This window comes from Peromyscus leucopus, chromosome 15 (assembly GCF_004664715.2).
Source record: "Peromyscus leucopus breed LL Stock chromosome 15, UCI_PerLeu_2.1, whole genome shotgun sequence".
Lineage (NCBI taxonomy): Eukaryota > Metazoa > Chordata > Mammalia > Rodentia > Cricetidae > Peromyscus > Peromyscus leucopus.
The window spans coordinates 53,370,167-53,384,435 of NC_051076.1; the positions used below are offsets into that span (position 1 = coordinate 53,370,167).

The 14,269-nt window shown below is 54.1% G+C and overlaps 1 protein-coding gene across 1 annotated transcript in view; it reads left to right on the forward strand.

The window, feature by feature from the left end:
- Window positions 1–14,269, forward strand: part of Nav1 (neuron navigator 1) — a 255,490-nt gene that overhangs the window by 96,304 nt on the left and 144,917 nt on the right. Inside the window, 1 exon segment of the mRNA XM_028876650.2 lies at window positions 1,958–2,761. Within this exon segment, the coding sequence (XP_028732483.1) occupies window positions 1,958–2,761 (804 nt within the window).

Here is a 14,269-nt window from a genome sequence, read left to right on the forward strand (position 1 = left end):
AAACGATGGTTTGTCTATAACCCCAGCACTCAGGGGGGCTGAGGCAGGAGGATCTCAAGCTCTAGTTGTTTGTGACACTGTTACAAGCAGTCTGTGGGATCAGAGATGCTCTTACTCTTGCTTGAACTAGGAGCTTTTTTCAGATAGAAGCATGAGGATCTGTGTGTCCTATGGCCAGCCTCTCTATGCCTGGTCATGTTCTAGCAGGATACTACTCAATATTCCTTTGACCAGCTTCAAATTGCTTGTTTCCTCCATGGACTCACAGTCTTGGCTCCACCTCTGTGTTTCCTAAGATCTGGACTCAGGGCCTCTGAGCACTGACTTCCTGGCCAGTCTCTTCCCGAGGCAGTACCTCTTGTCATTCCTGCGAGGAGAACACATACCCATGCCTGCCTCCCTGAGATAAATGTGCTCGACACTTCATTTTCACAGGGACAAAGTTATTTCCCCAAGTCTTGGGTTGTCTGCCTTGTATTCCCTGCCAGACATTGAGTCCCTTGAGGCCAGACTCTCCATCTCTCTTTGGATCTCTGAGGCCAGCTGAAAGTCCACAGCTCTTGCCAAACAGCTCTCTGCCCAATAACTCCCATTCTCAGAGCTGTGCTCGACACGGCCTCTCTGCTCTAGTCCCTGTCCTAGAAAGGTTTATAGACTCTCAACTGGGACCGAGGAAGTTAGAGCATCCTGGGCTCTGGTCAGCACCTGGTGTGCAGCATTTAGACCTCAGAGACCTTTAACCATCAACACCTGCCCTGGGCTAGTGGGGCACTTGGAGAGCTCCTATGCTGATGGGACCAACATATCCAGGATCTTTTTCATTGGTTCTGCAGCTCGGCAGAGGGACGATGCCACGTCTCTTTGGAGTCCTTAGGTTTCAAAGCCCCTTTGCCTATGAAGCTGTATTATAACCACTGTAGGAGCGACAGACAGCAAGAAAGCTGCAATGACTTTGACAAGGTCATGTGATCAAGTGGAATGGGGACTCAGACTCCTACTCCCAAGGGTTAGCCCCTTCCTTTTACATCCCAGCAGCCCCCCCTTCCCTGTCAACCCTGAGCCCTGTCTAAACCACCCTGCCCTCCTGTACTGTGCCCCTTACCTTATGGGCTTATGAGGGCAAACTACCCTAGAGGGACTGAAGAGAGTTTTCCTAGGGGGAAACCGAAGGTGGTTTGTGGGAACTTCCCTCGGGCGGGCTCTGCCAGTTTCTACCCAGACCCCACCGGGCAACTCTCTCTCCTATGTCCACAGATACCCATTCTCAATACCTTTACCTGAGCCCCTAAATCTCCTCCACGGATACATTTTCCCGGATGCAGCAGGAAACCATATACCCCACCTCTCTGCAGCAAGCAAGGAGAAAAACGGGTGGGATTCTTTCTGTGCCCCCAGGGCTCAGCTCACAGACACCTCCCCCTCCCGAGCCAGAAATAGACACACTCTCTCCCCTACCTCCCTCCCCTTGCGCTCACTCCACCCCTCCTCCTGTTTGCTCCCCGCCTTCCCCCTCCCCTTCTTCGCTGGGAGCTGCAGCCCGCAGCCTCTCCGCGAGCTGGAAGGAGGAGTGTAGTGAGGGCGCTGCCCGGGAGTGTGCGGCCCTCAGCACAGATCGGCCGCCGGAGACTTAGACGAGATCCCAGCATCGCAGCACGTCCCCGCGTCGATGGAGCCTCCGGGCTTCCATCCTTCCTTTGACTGATTTAAATTTTTTAATTTATATTCTCCCCGCCCCGCCCCTTTTCCTTCGACCCCGCCCCATCTCCCGCTATTTCCTTGCCTTTTCCTCTTCCCGGGCTTCCTTCCCCGCATCTCTTTCCCTTTCGCCCTCTGCTCGCCCCCTTGCTCCCTCCCCTTCCTCTCCCCTTCCTCCGCGGTTTCTTCCGTCTCCCCCCTCCCCACTCCGCCCCCTCCTCTCCCGGCGCTCCCGCCTCCTTCCCCCGCCCCGTGCCTGCAGACGCGCGGATCGTCCATGCGCTCCTGGCAGGCAGAATGCTGGGCAGCAGCGTCAAGAGCGTGCAGCCCGAGGTGGAGCTGAGCGGCGGCAGCGGCAGCGGCGGCGACGAGGGCGCGGACGAGCCTCGGGGAGCCAGCAGAAAGGCGGCGGCGGCGGACGGCAGAGGCATGCTGCCCAAGCGCGCCAAGGCGGCGGTCGGCGGTGGCAGTATGGCCAAGGCCAGCGCAGCAGAGCTGAAGGTCTTCAAGTCCGGCAGCGTGGACAGCCGTGTCCCCGGTGGGCCGCCGGCCTCCAACCTGCGCAAACAGAAGTCACTCACCAACCTCTCGTTTCTCACGGACTCCGAGAAAAAGCTGCAGCTGTATGAGCCTGAGTGGAGCGATGATATGGCCAAGGCACCCAAAGGTTTGGGCAAATTGGGGCCCAAGGGCCGCGAGGCTCCTCTAATGTCCAAGACACTGTCCAAATCAGAGCACTCGCTCTTTCAGCCCAAAGGAGCCCCCGCGAGCGGCGGCGCCAAGACCCCACTGGCTCCGCTAGCGCCCAGCCTAGGCAAACCCAGTCGGATTCCTCGCGGACCCTATGCGGAGGTCAAGCCTCTCAGTAAGGCGCCTGAGGCAGCGGTGAGCGACGATGGCAAATCGGATGACGAGCTGCTTTCCAGCAAGGCTAAGGCGCAAAAGGGCTCAGGGACTGTGCCCTCAGCCAAGGGCCAGGAGGAGCGGGCCTTCCTCAAGGTGGACCCCGAGCTCGTGGTAACCGTGCTGGGCGACCTGGAGCAGCTGCTCTTCAGCCAGATGCTGGGTAAGTCTGCCGCCCCGCCCCACCCCGCCCCTGGTTTTCTCCTGGCCGGCTGCAGGGAGAGGTGGGGAAAGCGAAGCTTCCTCCCTTTCCCCTTATATCATCACCGGCCAGGTTAGGAGGGGCATTACTGCCCAGATGTGCAGAGCTGGCCTACCTCCAGCTGTGTCTGGCTAATGCATGTCTTAAAGATGTCGCTGGTGGTAGCCTGGGCTCTGCTGTGGCCTGTCGGAGGTGAGGGTGGACAATGGGGGCGCGGGGACTTAGGTCCTCAGAAACCATTAGCTCCCCTGAATTTTGAAGTCCGGAGTCCTAATATGGCAAACCACGGTGAGGTTGGTAGAGACACTAGCTGAGGAGTGGTCTGCGGCGGATAACACAGCATCCAAAATTGCCAGGAGAGCATTGGTAAGAGCCCAGATCTAGAGCCAGATGTAGGGAGAGCAGATGTGAGGGCCAGTTGGTCTTTAGAGCAGAGCTGAGGCTCCACTTCCTCTGTGGACCCCGGGTGGGAGCTTGAATCGGATTTCCCGGGTGTGGGGGACCTGGCAACAAGAAGTGTCTGGGGCCAGGGAGGCGGGCGGGCAGCCAGCTGCGCGCATCTGGAGGCGTCCTTTTCCTCAACCCAAGCAACCCCCCCCCCCCATCCCCTAAGTGTTTTAGGAAAGGTCTGGGCTTTTGCGCGGAGACTCCCGAGAAGCCTTTGCCCTTTGGCTAATGAAAGCCAAGCTGGCGGCAAGGGAGGAACAAAGCTTCCTCGATGGAGGAAGCTGGAGAGCTGCTCCATTGTTCTCCAAGCCTGAACAGTCCGAGCAAAAAACCCGGAGCCAGCCCGGGAACCGTGCTTTCTTTCTGTAGAGCCTGTCCTCAAACAGGGATGCATGGAGGATGTGCCTGACGAGGAGGCTTCAGTGCCTCGGAAGCTTACACCGGCAATACAGGGGCTGCGGGAGGTCGGCCGCGAGCCACCTCGGGTGCACGGACTTGTTGCAGTGGATGGGATGTGGATCCTCAGGCGCCGGAGCCCAGGGACCCCATCTTCTTGGGTACCTTGCAGGCCCGGACCAGCTCTGCTGGGGGCTGGGAAGGGGCGTGTCGTGAGCGTGTGAAGGGGCGGGGCCGAGAGGAGGGTAGCGGTCCAAGTGACCGGATGGATGGATGGAGGTAGGAGCGGGTGCTCGCCCAAGGCCCCTGGAGAATACTGAAGGAAACCTGTTCAGACTGCTGCAGTCTTCCTGAGACATCCCTGCCTGTGGTGTGGCGAGGGTCTGGTGAACGAGGATTCCGCCTCTGACAGACAGAGTCTGGTGAACGAGGATTCCGCCTCTGACACGGATGGCTTTTGCAGAGGCAGTCAGGGAACTGGGCACAGGAAGGGAAGCAGCCTTGTCCGTTTAGAAAGCTGCCCCCCCCCAAATTCGATGGACAGTGAAAAGGGGGGATGGGATGGAGTATGCAGAAGTGCCAGGCGGAAGTGCCACCCTGTTGCCTGCTATCAGAGGCCCTCCCCTCAAGGAGCTTGCCATTCAATGGGCTTAGACAGATGATAAGGAAAACAAAACGCTAGGCACCGGGGGGGGTGGGGGAGGCTGTTCTAGAGAGGGACTGAGGAGGGAGGCCTCTCTGAAGAAGGTGGTCATGGGACTGTGACTGAGACTCGAGGCTATCTTGTATTGAACACAGCCTGAGAGAATGAGAGGACTGAGGGAGAAAGGGCCTTCATGTGCTTTGGGCAGGGGAAGATGAGTGTGGCCCGGACAGGTAGAGGGCACAGCCCCATTTTCAAGGTCAGAGCTTCCTCTGTTTGGGGTGGGTTAGCTAAGCCCTTCGTAATCAAGGCATTTCCCACACTGCCCATCAAAGGCCTCTTAGTTGCTTCTCAAGATGGGTCACCACACGCACTCTGGCAGCTGGTCCTAGAGCTGGCTCGGGGCAGGAGGGGCAAAGGAGCCGAGCCAAGGGGCCTTAGTCCTTCCTGCTCAGCTGTCATTTCCCCGAGCGCACTTCCACAAGACCACGCAACAATTATAGGGTGACAAGGGTGCTCCCCCCTTTCTAGCTGGGCAGATGCTGGGCCACAGTGCTAGGGCCTGTCTCCTGAGCTGAAGAATGCATTTCCTCCTGCATCCTCAGTTACAGCTCTTCCATGGGGGACCCAGGAGGAGGAGGGGCCCACCGGTGTGGAGGGCTCTGAGGAAGGTCCTGGGCCCGGAGAGCAGTTTTCGGAGCAGGCCTCGCGGAGGCTAAGGCACTTCACTCTCAGATGGAGGAGAGAGGTGGGAAGTCTGCAGAGGTTACTGTACTTCCTCCAGCTGAGAGATCAAGACAGGGTGGCATCAGGCCCCAGGATACACTCTGGCATCAGATGATGGGGAGGCATTTGGAGACTAGGCAAAGCCTTTTCCCTGTGTGAACATGAGGTAGAGGGCACACTATCCAGGAGTAAGGGGGATAGTAGAACTGACTGGCATCCCAGGGCCTGTACACGTGTGCCCTGTGTCGGAGGAACGTGGTGTGGGGCAGAGTGGCCTCTGGAGAGAATCCTGCTGTGATGTCTCCCCACGGCTAAAGTCATGGAGTTTTTGCTCTGGCCCATGAGGTCCAGTACCAGCTTATAATCATTCCCTAGCACCATCTCAGTCCCAAATTCCCAAGCAAATGGCAGGGAGGTGGGGCAGGCAGTCCCAAATAAGAATCTTTCTAGAATAAAGGGGAAGAACTGAAATCTGATCATCCTTTCCCCAAAACTCAGCTGGGGCCCAGATGATCTAAACAGCCTCCCTGTCCCTTCCCTAACCTGAAAGCTGCCAAGTAACCAGGGTCCCCCTGGAGAGCCCTGGAAACTTAGAAGGCTGAGGGGGAGCCCCAGGGGAAATAGGCCAGTTCCAGTGCCCTAACTTGATCGTCCATATGAGATAGCTTTGGCTCTGGAGCAAGTCCACCAGGCCAGCTCTGGGGCAAAGCAGAAACTAATATTCCCAAATCCTTGTCCAAGAGTCCTAAGTTCTGGTTCCTCCCCTGGGGCTCAGTTTCCCCAAATATGAGTGCAGAGGCCCCTCCCATGGCTCATCCTATCAGGGTGGGACAGTGATTAGACCCTGTAAACATCCCGGGTGGATTAGAGAGCACTTATATTAACATAGAGAAGTTAAAATGACAGTTATATCCCAAACCACACTTCAGCTCATCAGCCCTCCGTCTAAAGATTCAAGCAAAGTCAGTCTGTTGCCTCCCCAAACATTCAGCTGTCCCCCGCCATTCAGCTCTCCAGGGAAGAATGGACAGAGTAAAACAATTAAGATGGTCCGAGGTCAGGGTCTGAAAGAACCCAGGATCTTGAGTTCCTACTCCTGTTTTTTCACAGAAGGTGTCTGGCATCCAAGGAGGGGTTTCCATGACAACAGTTCTCTGCCCTCAGAAGCACAGACCAAATAGAATTGAGGAAGAAAGACAGGAAGCTATCCATTTCTAAGGCCCCTGGGCTTTGGGGAGGAGGGCTGGGAAAGGGTTGCTTCATGGATTTGTTTTGAGTGCTGTGGGATGACCTGTTTTCACACGTACTTCTTTCTTTGGTACCCTGGTGGGGAGTGGAGATGTGACTCCATAACCACTGCCCAGAGCAGACAGGTGTGTGTGTGCATGTAAGCTCACCCAGCAGGTGTGTGTGTGTATGTTACATGTGTGTGCAAGATCACCCAGCAGGCAGGTGTGTGTGTGTGTGTGTGTGTGTGTGTGTGTGTGTGTGTGCGCAAGCTCACCCAGTAGGCAGGGGTGTGTGGGGTGTGCAAATTTACCCAGCAGGCAGGTGTGTGTGTGTGTAAGCTCACCCAGCAGCGTGTGTGTGTGTGTGTGTGTGTGTGTGTGTTACCTGTGTATGCAAGCTCACCCAGTAGGCAGGTGTGTGTGTGCAAGCTTACCCAGCAGGCAGGTGTGTGTGTGTGTGTGTGCGCGCGCGCGCGCGCATGTGCACGCATGCTTGTGCTCAAACTCACCCAGTACCAGACGCTCCACTCAAAGGCATGTGGTGATTCCAGGAGCTCTATGAGGCCTGGGGAGAGTGTGGACAACCCTTCCTTCTGCCATTCCCTAAAAAGTGGCATTTGGGCTAGAGGGGACTTTGGGAATTGCAGGTCCAGGGCTTGTGGCAGCATGCAGGGCCAGCCAGTGAACATGCTCATGTGGAATAGGAGTTGACACCGGACCTTGGGCCTCAGGGCCTCCTGCCTTCCACTGAGAAGACCATTTCGTTCTCTGTCACATTTGGGATGTTTTCATCCAAGTCTAGGCTTGGGTCTCCACCAAAGGATGGACGGGAGGTCCTGTTCCTCTGCTCTGGCCATTACCTTGTCCTGATCGCTGAGACTGAAGCTGGTCTCCTCATAAGACAACCTGGGTTCTGTGTCTCAGAGAGGAAGATCTGGATGAGAAGGACTTAGGGGTAGGCTCTCTACCTTGGGGAGGAGGTTCAAGGGGGCAGAAGTGCCCAGAGCTGCTCTGGTTCCCCCAAATCATGTCCAGGATGATATTCTTTCCCATGACTGACTCCAAGCCCAGACTCCAAGCATCTCTAGTCTTAAATGAAGCAGGACTAAGCCGTCTAGGACGCTGGCAGATATTTTCTGATACTTTCTTCTTGTTTTACCTGTCTGTCCTGTGCCCAAGCTACTTTGGGGTTGTCAGCAGCCTCTACCTGCCCTCTGTTCCAAGCTGCCCAGCAGCTCCTCCTCCCCGGCTGTCCTCCGTCTTTCCTTCCCCTGCAATGCTCTGACCCAGGGGTTGATGATGCAGGGGGCTTCCTGGGACTTGAGGGATGGAACAGCAGAGGGAGTCCCCAGGGTGCACAGCTACAGTTCTGCACCCCAACTGCAGTGTCCCCACGGACAGGCAGGAGCAAAATCTCCTCCTCTCTGCACAGTGCTCAGCCTTCCCTGGGATTTCAGAGAACCAAAGAGTGGTAATTGTCTAGATGAGCCACCCACTGAACGCTGAAATTAATCCCTTTGTGGCACCAGAGGCAGGTGGGTGTTCTGTTTACATGCTCCTGGTAACAGAGGGCTCACTACCTTATTTTCCTGGAAAGCATTCATTGTTGGAAGGATTTTTTTTTTTTAAAATTTCTATCTTTCTATTAAACCGAGAGTCCATCTTCTGAGAATTTCTACCGCGGTCCACATTTGCTCTTTGGATTCTTACAGCTGAAGGTAGCCTGCCTTCCACCGAGGTTAGATGCCTGTTTGAGCTGCGTCTCGTTATTTTCCCTTTGCCCTGCCTTTTCATCTTTCTCGCATGTGTCTTTTTTTCTTTTAAATAAGACATCGTGGGGGAAGGCGTCTGACCTAGATCCGCCTGGTTCCCAGGCCTGATAAAGCTCATCTCCCACCTGATCACATTCCTCCCTCCTCATAACGGTCACATCTTAAAATGACTCCCTGCTGAGGATCCGCCGGACCCACCGCACCTGGCTACAGATCTCTGGTCCCAGAGACGCTGTTCCCGACCCAGCCTTTCCTCCCTTCACAGAGTCCCTGTGCTAGCCAGCCAGCAGAGGGGAAATGGACGCCACCTGTTTCTCATTTGCTCTGGCTGACCTCCCCCCACACCCCGTTGGATTACCCAGATGTATTTGATGTCCAGGGGGAGCCTGCAGCCTTCCCTCTCTTGCACAGAAAGGGCCAGGGCACCAGACTCAACTCACTGTCCTGATTGGGAAGGTGGCCTCCAACAGGAGCCCACCGAATTCCTGCCACCACGGCAGATACCTTCCCCAGATACTGCTGATTCTGCAAGCCGGGTAGGCAGGACTCCCCAACCTCCACGGTTCAGTTCCACTTTGTCCCATGAAGTCAAGCCTCTGCCTCCTTCTGACCAGCAAATACCAGACTGGGAGGACATCCCAGGAACTCTACATCTTCCCGACAGAGGTGGAGGCCGGAATAGAGCTGGGCCCATGCCAGATTTTAGACCTCTGGATTGTGAGATGCAGATTGAAGAGGTGGGAAGACCCCACTGGGGGAGAGTTACCAGGACCTGCTGGGTGCCCCCACTCCTCTGCCTAGCCTGGTGCTACAGTGGGTAGGGCAGGCAGGGACCGTGGATGTCCTGCAGGCTTCCGGCTCTTGCTCTCAATGCCGCTGTACATCTTGTGTTGATATACAGTCCTTCGGCTCCATTCTAGCCAAACCTCAGCAAGGCAAGCAGAGCTCGGCTGGGGCCATGGCTTGGCCTGGGCCACCCTGAAATCTATTTTAGACATCTCAATGATACATTTCGGGGCCATGGGAGTGGGCGGTTTCTCCGCAGAGCCTTCTAATTTCTGGCTGGCAGTCTCTCTCTGTGTGTCTGTCTCATGGTGCTGCCACTCCTGTGACTCGGGATGCGGGCCCCAAGAACTCGCGTCTTTGTGACGATGATCAGCGACTCCCTGTGGAACTGCATGGTTGCCTGAGGCTTATCCACTGGGGTCCTGCTGTTGGGTATGGTTTGGTGCGGGAGGCCTGAGTCAAGAGCTCCAGATGTTTCCGTGGGGAGCCAGCATTATAAACTGTGACCTCAGGCTGACTGGTAAAGACATCAAATGCATAGCACATTGCAGATACGGGCACAGTGAGTTGTGTGGCACACAGCACAATGCCTAGGACTTGGGTGAGGTTGAGGGTCCTGATACAAACTTGGAGTGTGCAGGGTGCCGTGTGTGTTCCCACGGATCAGTGCACATCTGCACCAGCGCGCTCTCCAGTTTCCAGCACAGATGCATGCGCTGAAGGTGCATTGACGTGTGTGTACATGTCCGTACACAAGAGCTGGGCCAGTTTAGTGAAATAGGACCACAGAGGAACGACTTCCCCCAAACAGACCCCCAGGCAGAGGCTGCAGGGCTCAGATGCCTGGCTCCTTTCCCAGACAAGCATTTTAAGTGCTGGTTTACCCTTCAAACTCTAAAGACACAGGCTTTCTTTGCCCTTGGTGACCCACTAAATAGGCCCTTCCCTTTGGGGAGAGCTGGCAGCCATCCAGACAGGAGGCCCTGCCTCCTCTCTACAGAGTCCCCAAGGTATCACGGGGCCTAGAACTGCAAGATCCCTACACTGGGGAGCTACTTCCTAGGAACCTGGTACCCGATTCTTCCCAGGCAGAAGGAAAAGGGAAACTCAAGAATGCTATACCTAATCACAATATTTACTAATTGTTTAGTGTCTAAGAGGCATCATTTTTATGCCACATACATCATTATTTCTCGGTCTCTGCAAATAAAGAAATGGAGACCTACCTAAAAAAAAAAAAAAAAAAAAAAAAAAAAAAAAAAAAAAAAAAGTAAGCCACCCAAAGCCAGGAAAGCAAGTAAGTACCAGAGTCAGAGTTTGAACTTAACTTCTAGGATATACTGCTTCCTGGATCCTCAGTCCTTTCCCCATTAAACAAAAACAAAAAACAAAAAAACTCTGCTTAATTCAGAAGAATCTTTTGTCAAGCAGCTTGTAAGGGCAAACCAGCACGCACCTGAGGTTGAGGCTTTGGGCAGGCTTCCTAGCCTGAGATGTGGCAGCTGGAGGAGAGGTGATAAAGGAGGAGAAGAAACAGGCTGTGGGATTGAGGCTGATGGGAGTGATTATCCCGGGACTGTAGGCTCTGGGGAACCATTGGAATGAATGAGAGCAGGGGTTGTCCCCAAAGGACCCCTCCCCAAAGTCCTGTGTATCCTCCCTCCTAGGTGAGGTTGCCAGCGAGATTCGCTCTCCGGGGCCTCCAGCTTCTGAATCTCCTGACTGGCAGGCCATGGATCTCTGTGGCCTTACCGAACGGGAGGCACCTAAGGATGCCTGTGTCCAGATGTTGCCTCTCTCATGATCTGCAGTTCTGATGAGGCCTAAGGTGCAGTGTTCTGCCCTTAGCAGGGATTGGCCTTCCTCAGTCCTAGCCATGGGGCATGTGTACCCTGCTAAAAGGCAGACCCACAGCCCCCAAAGCGTGAGCCAGACTACCCACAGCACAGCCCCAGACATTAAGGCAGTTTAGAACTACACACTAGAGTTTCTCCTCTCCTCTCCTCTCTTCTCCTCTCCTCTCCTCTCCTCTCCTCTCCTCTCCTCTCCTCTCCTCTCCTCTCTTCTCTCCCTCCCTCCTGCTCTCATTTTCAAGACTTCGGTCTCATGTAGCTCAGGCTAGCCATAAGTAGCTGAGGGTGAACATTGAACTGATCTTGTTCTGTCTAGGCTTACAAGTATGCACCCACTACATCCATGAAAATTTTCAATTACGTCTAACTTTGAAGCAGGTTTACACAGAGTGGAGGCCACATTTCGGCCTCCACATTATTTATTTGATTCAAGAAACCATACCAAAGGAGTTAGAAAACTATTCAAAGGCATCAGAGCTGGGCGTGGTGGTGTATATTTGTAATCCCAGATGCTCATGAAATTTAGGCAGAGGGCTTGCAAGTTTAAAGCCAGCCTTGGTGTCTTAGTTACGGTTGCTGTTGCTGTGATGAAACACCATGACCAAAGTAACTTGGGAAGGAAAGGGTTTATTCTGCTTCACACTTCCACATCACTTGTTCATCACTGAAGGAAGTCAGGACAGGAACTCACACAGGGCAGGAAGCTGGAGGCAGGAGCTGATGCAGAGGTCAGGGAGGGGTGCTGCTTACTGGCTTGCTCCACATGTTTTTTTCAGCCTGCTTTCTTATAGAACCCAGGACCACCAGCCGGGGGTGGCACCACCCACAATAGGCTTGACCTCCCCCATCAATCACTCATTAAGAAAATGTCCCACAGGGTTGCCTACAGCCTGATCTTATGGAGGCATTTTCTCAACTGAGGTTCCCTCCTCTCTGATGGCTTTAGCCCGTGTCAAGTTGACATAGAATTACCCAGGACACTTGGCAACTTAGATGAGGGCACAGGGGTAGAACACTTGCCTAGCATGCCCCAAACCTGGGCTGGTCTCCAGCACCCGCCCCCACACACATACACACAGTGGAATAATCATACCCTTGGCAAAGGGTAGAAGACACCCTATTCATACGGCTTTGTTTGAATGAGCGTAGGACAGGACTGGGAGCTCTCTGAGAAGATGGTCCTCCAGGGAGGCAAGGAAACAGGCCACCCTGGGGGCTCAAGACTTCATCATGTTTTTTTTTTTTTTTTTTTTTTTCTTCTCTCAGTTGTTATAGGAGCCAGGGCGTTTTGTCATGGAGCATTTTTGTTTTGCCATGGAATCCAGCTGTCCCCATGATGTCCCCATCTGTCCAAGAGTTCAGGGTTTGCCACAGGAGAGTAGGCACTGCCCTCCGGTCTTTATGCTTCCACGGGGCCTTAATGATGACAGAGCATCCAGGAGTTGCTGCAGGACTCAATGCCTGGCTTTCCTGGCAACATGCCCCTGCTTCAGCACTCTGGGAAGGGAGCAGCCACAGCAAAGACAGCGTCTATGCCCCTTGGGGCTGGAGGATCAGGTAGCCGTACTAGGGTGCTGCTCCCTCTGCCTGGTGGATGACTACAGACGTGAGAGATGTCCTTCTTCAGCTATGAAGGCTGGACCCGCGATTCTTGATACTTCCTAGACAGTGGGGTTTGCTTGCTTCTCAGCAGGCAGTGTGGAGAAGCTGCTGTGCCCCTGCTGCCACTGTCAAAAGGACACGCTGAGCTTTTAAGGGCATCAGGGTCAAGTCTCCAGGTAAGGAGGCCCGCTTGGCACCATAGGCCTTTCTAGTCCCTGTAGTTTTAGGGCCACTCCAAGCCTAGCTGTAGAGTTTTGGGTCTTTGGAAAAAAGTACCCAACCTCAAGACTGTAACAAAGGCTATATAGTGTACAGAGGTCAGACACCTTCCTCCAAAGCCCTTTGAAGGACCACCTAACACACAGGAGTGTCTGAGACATTGGAGATCAGCAACAGTGGTAGCCAGCACTTACTGAGCACTCACTGTTTGCCAGCTGTGAGGCATACTTTGTCCAGATAAACCCATCTCATCACCGGAATGAGATGTGATTCAAGGATTATGTCCGTGATCTTTAACAATGTGGTTAGACTGTAGAGCTGGAGGAGCCCAAGGGCATCCTTGCTTTGCCCTCTATAGTTGCTGGACTGTGGAGGTCAAGTGACAGGGGCCACAGGCTAGTGCACTTGCCGAAGATGAAGGAGGGCTCTGTAGTACTTGATAACCAGGATGCCCCTACTGCTGCACTTCTATTGGCTGGTAACCCCATGATCACAGAAGACTTAGATGTGTCAGAACTCAACAAATGACTAATGAATGCTGAGCAACTTGCCCAAAGGCATGTGGCCCATTCGCGGTGAAGCTAATCTTCAAAGCACACTTGGTTCAGGCTCCCACACTGAGCTACCAGGCTCTACTGCCTCTTGCACGACAAGCAGCAAGTCTGTTCCTTGCCCTTGGTATATTCTAGAACTCATGGGCTCAGTCTTGCTATGGTTTTGGTGGTCCAGGTCTATAAAATGAATTCTCTCTGGCCCTCTACAAAAATCCTTCAGCGCCAGCTATTTGCGAAGTGTCTTGCCTCCCCAGGTCACCACTGTCCGGTGTCTGAAGCGGACCTGGGGAGGGGGATTCCGACAGCGTCATAGCTGGAGCCGGGTGGAGCGGAGCCCAGGCCCTACAGGAGGGATGCCAAGAGAGAGCTTCCCAGGGGGACCAGAGGGCCAAGAGGGCTTAGATGGCCAGAAAGCTGTTCTTGCCTTTCTGCCTGTGAACCCTTGATCTGTCTCTAAGTGCATCCTTAGATAATCCACTTATCTGCCAGAGTCTCGGCCTCCTTGTTGGTAAGACGGAGATCCGACTCCTCAGCTTCCAGATCGAGAGGACTTGGGGAGGGAACTGTATGGGAAAGGGCTGGTACAGAGGCTCCTGGGGCTGGGGCTGCCTACGTCAGCCCCATCTGCGACTTAGGGTGCCCACTCCCTCCCTCTGGAAGTAGCCCCTGATTTCTAGATTAGATTCCCCCATAATGTTGCCTCATGAGAGTGGGCGTGGGAGATGTTAGCGCCAGGAAAGGTCTGAGACTCATGATAATAGCTGTAATTAGCATAATAATAGCATTATGCACAAGGCACTGTTCTAGGTACTGTTCTGACATTCATTAATTCAGCTACCAGGACAGCAGAATTAGGTACTAGTTTTGCTCCTATTTTTCTCAATGAGGACCTGTCAGGTGTGCCGCAAGCACTCGCCTCCAAAGTCACCATGCCACACGGCCTCACCCATGGAGAAAGCTGGCCTTTTAATGTCCCACGGGCATGACAGAACTGCCTAGAGCCTGTAAGATTTCAGTCTGGGAGCCTGGCTGGTCCCCTATACTTACCTGGGTGCCTGTCACCAGAATTGGGACAGTTGGTGAGGTCTGTTGCTGGTATATGTTCACACCATCCACATATGCTTCTCCACCCTGGATTCTGGTGGTCTAAGAGGGCCACCGTGCTTACTATAGGATTGACAGGTTTGTGCTAAGACTCTGGATCTACCCTTGACTGGAGCTCTTTGTGTCTCTGGGACCCTG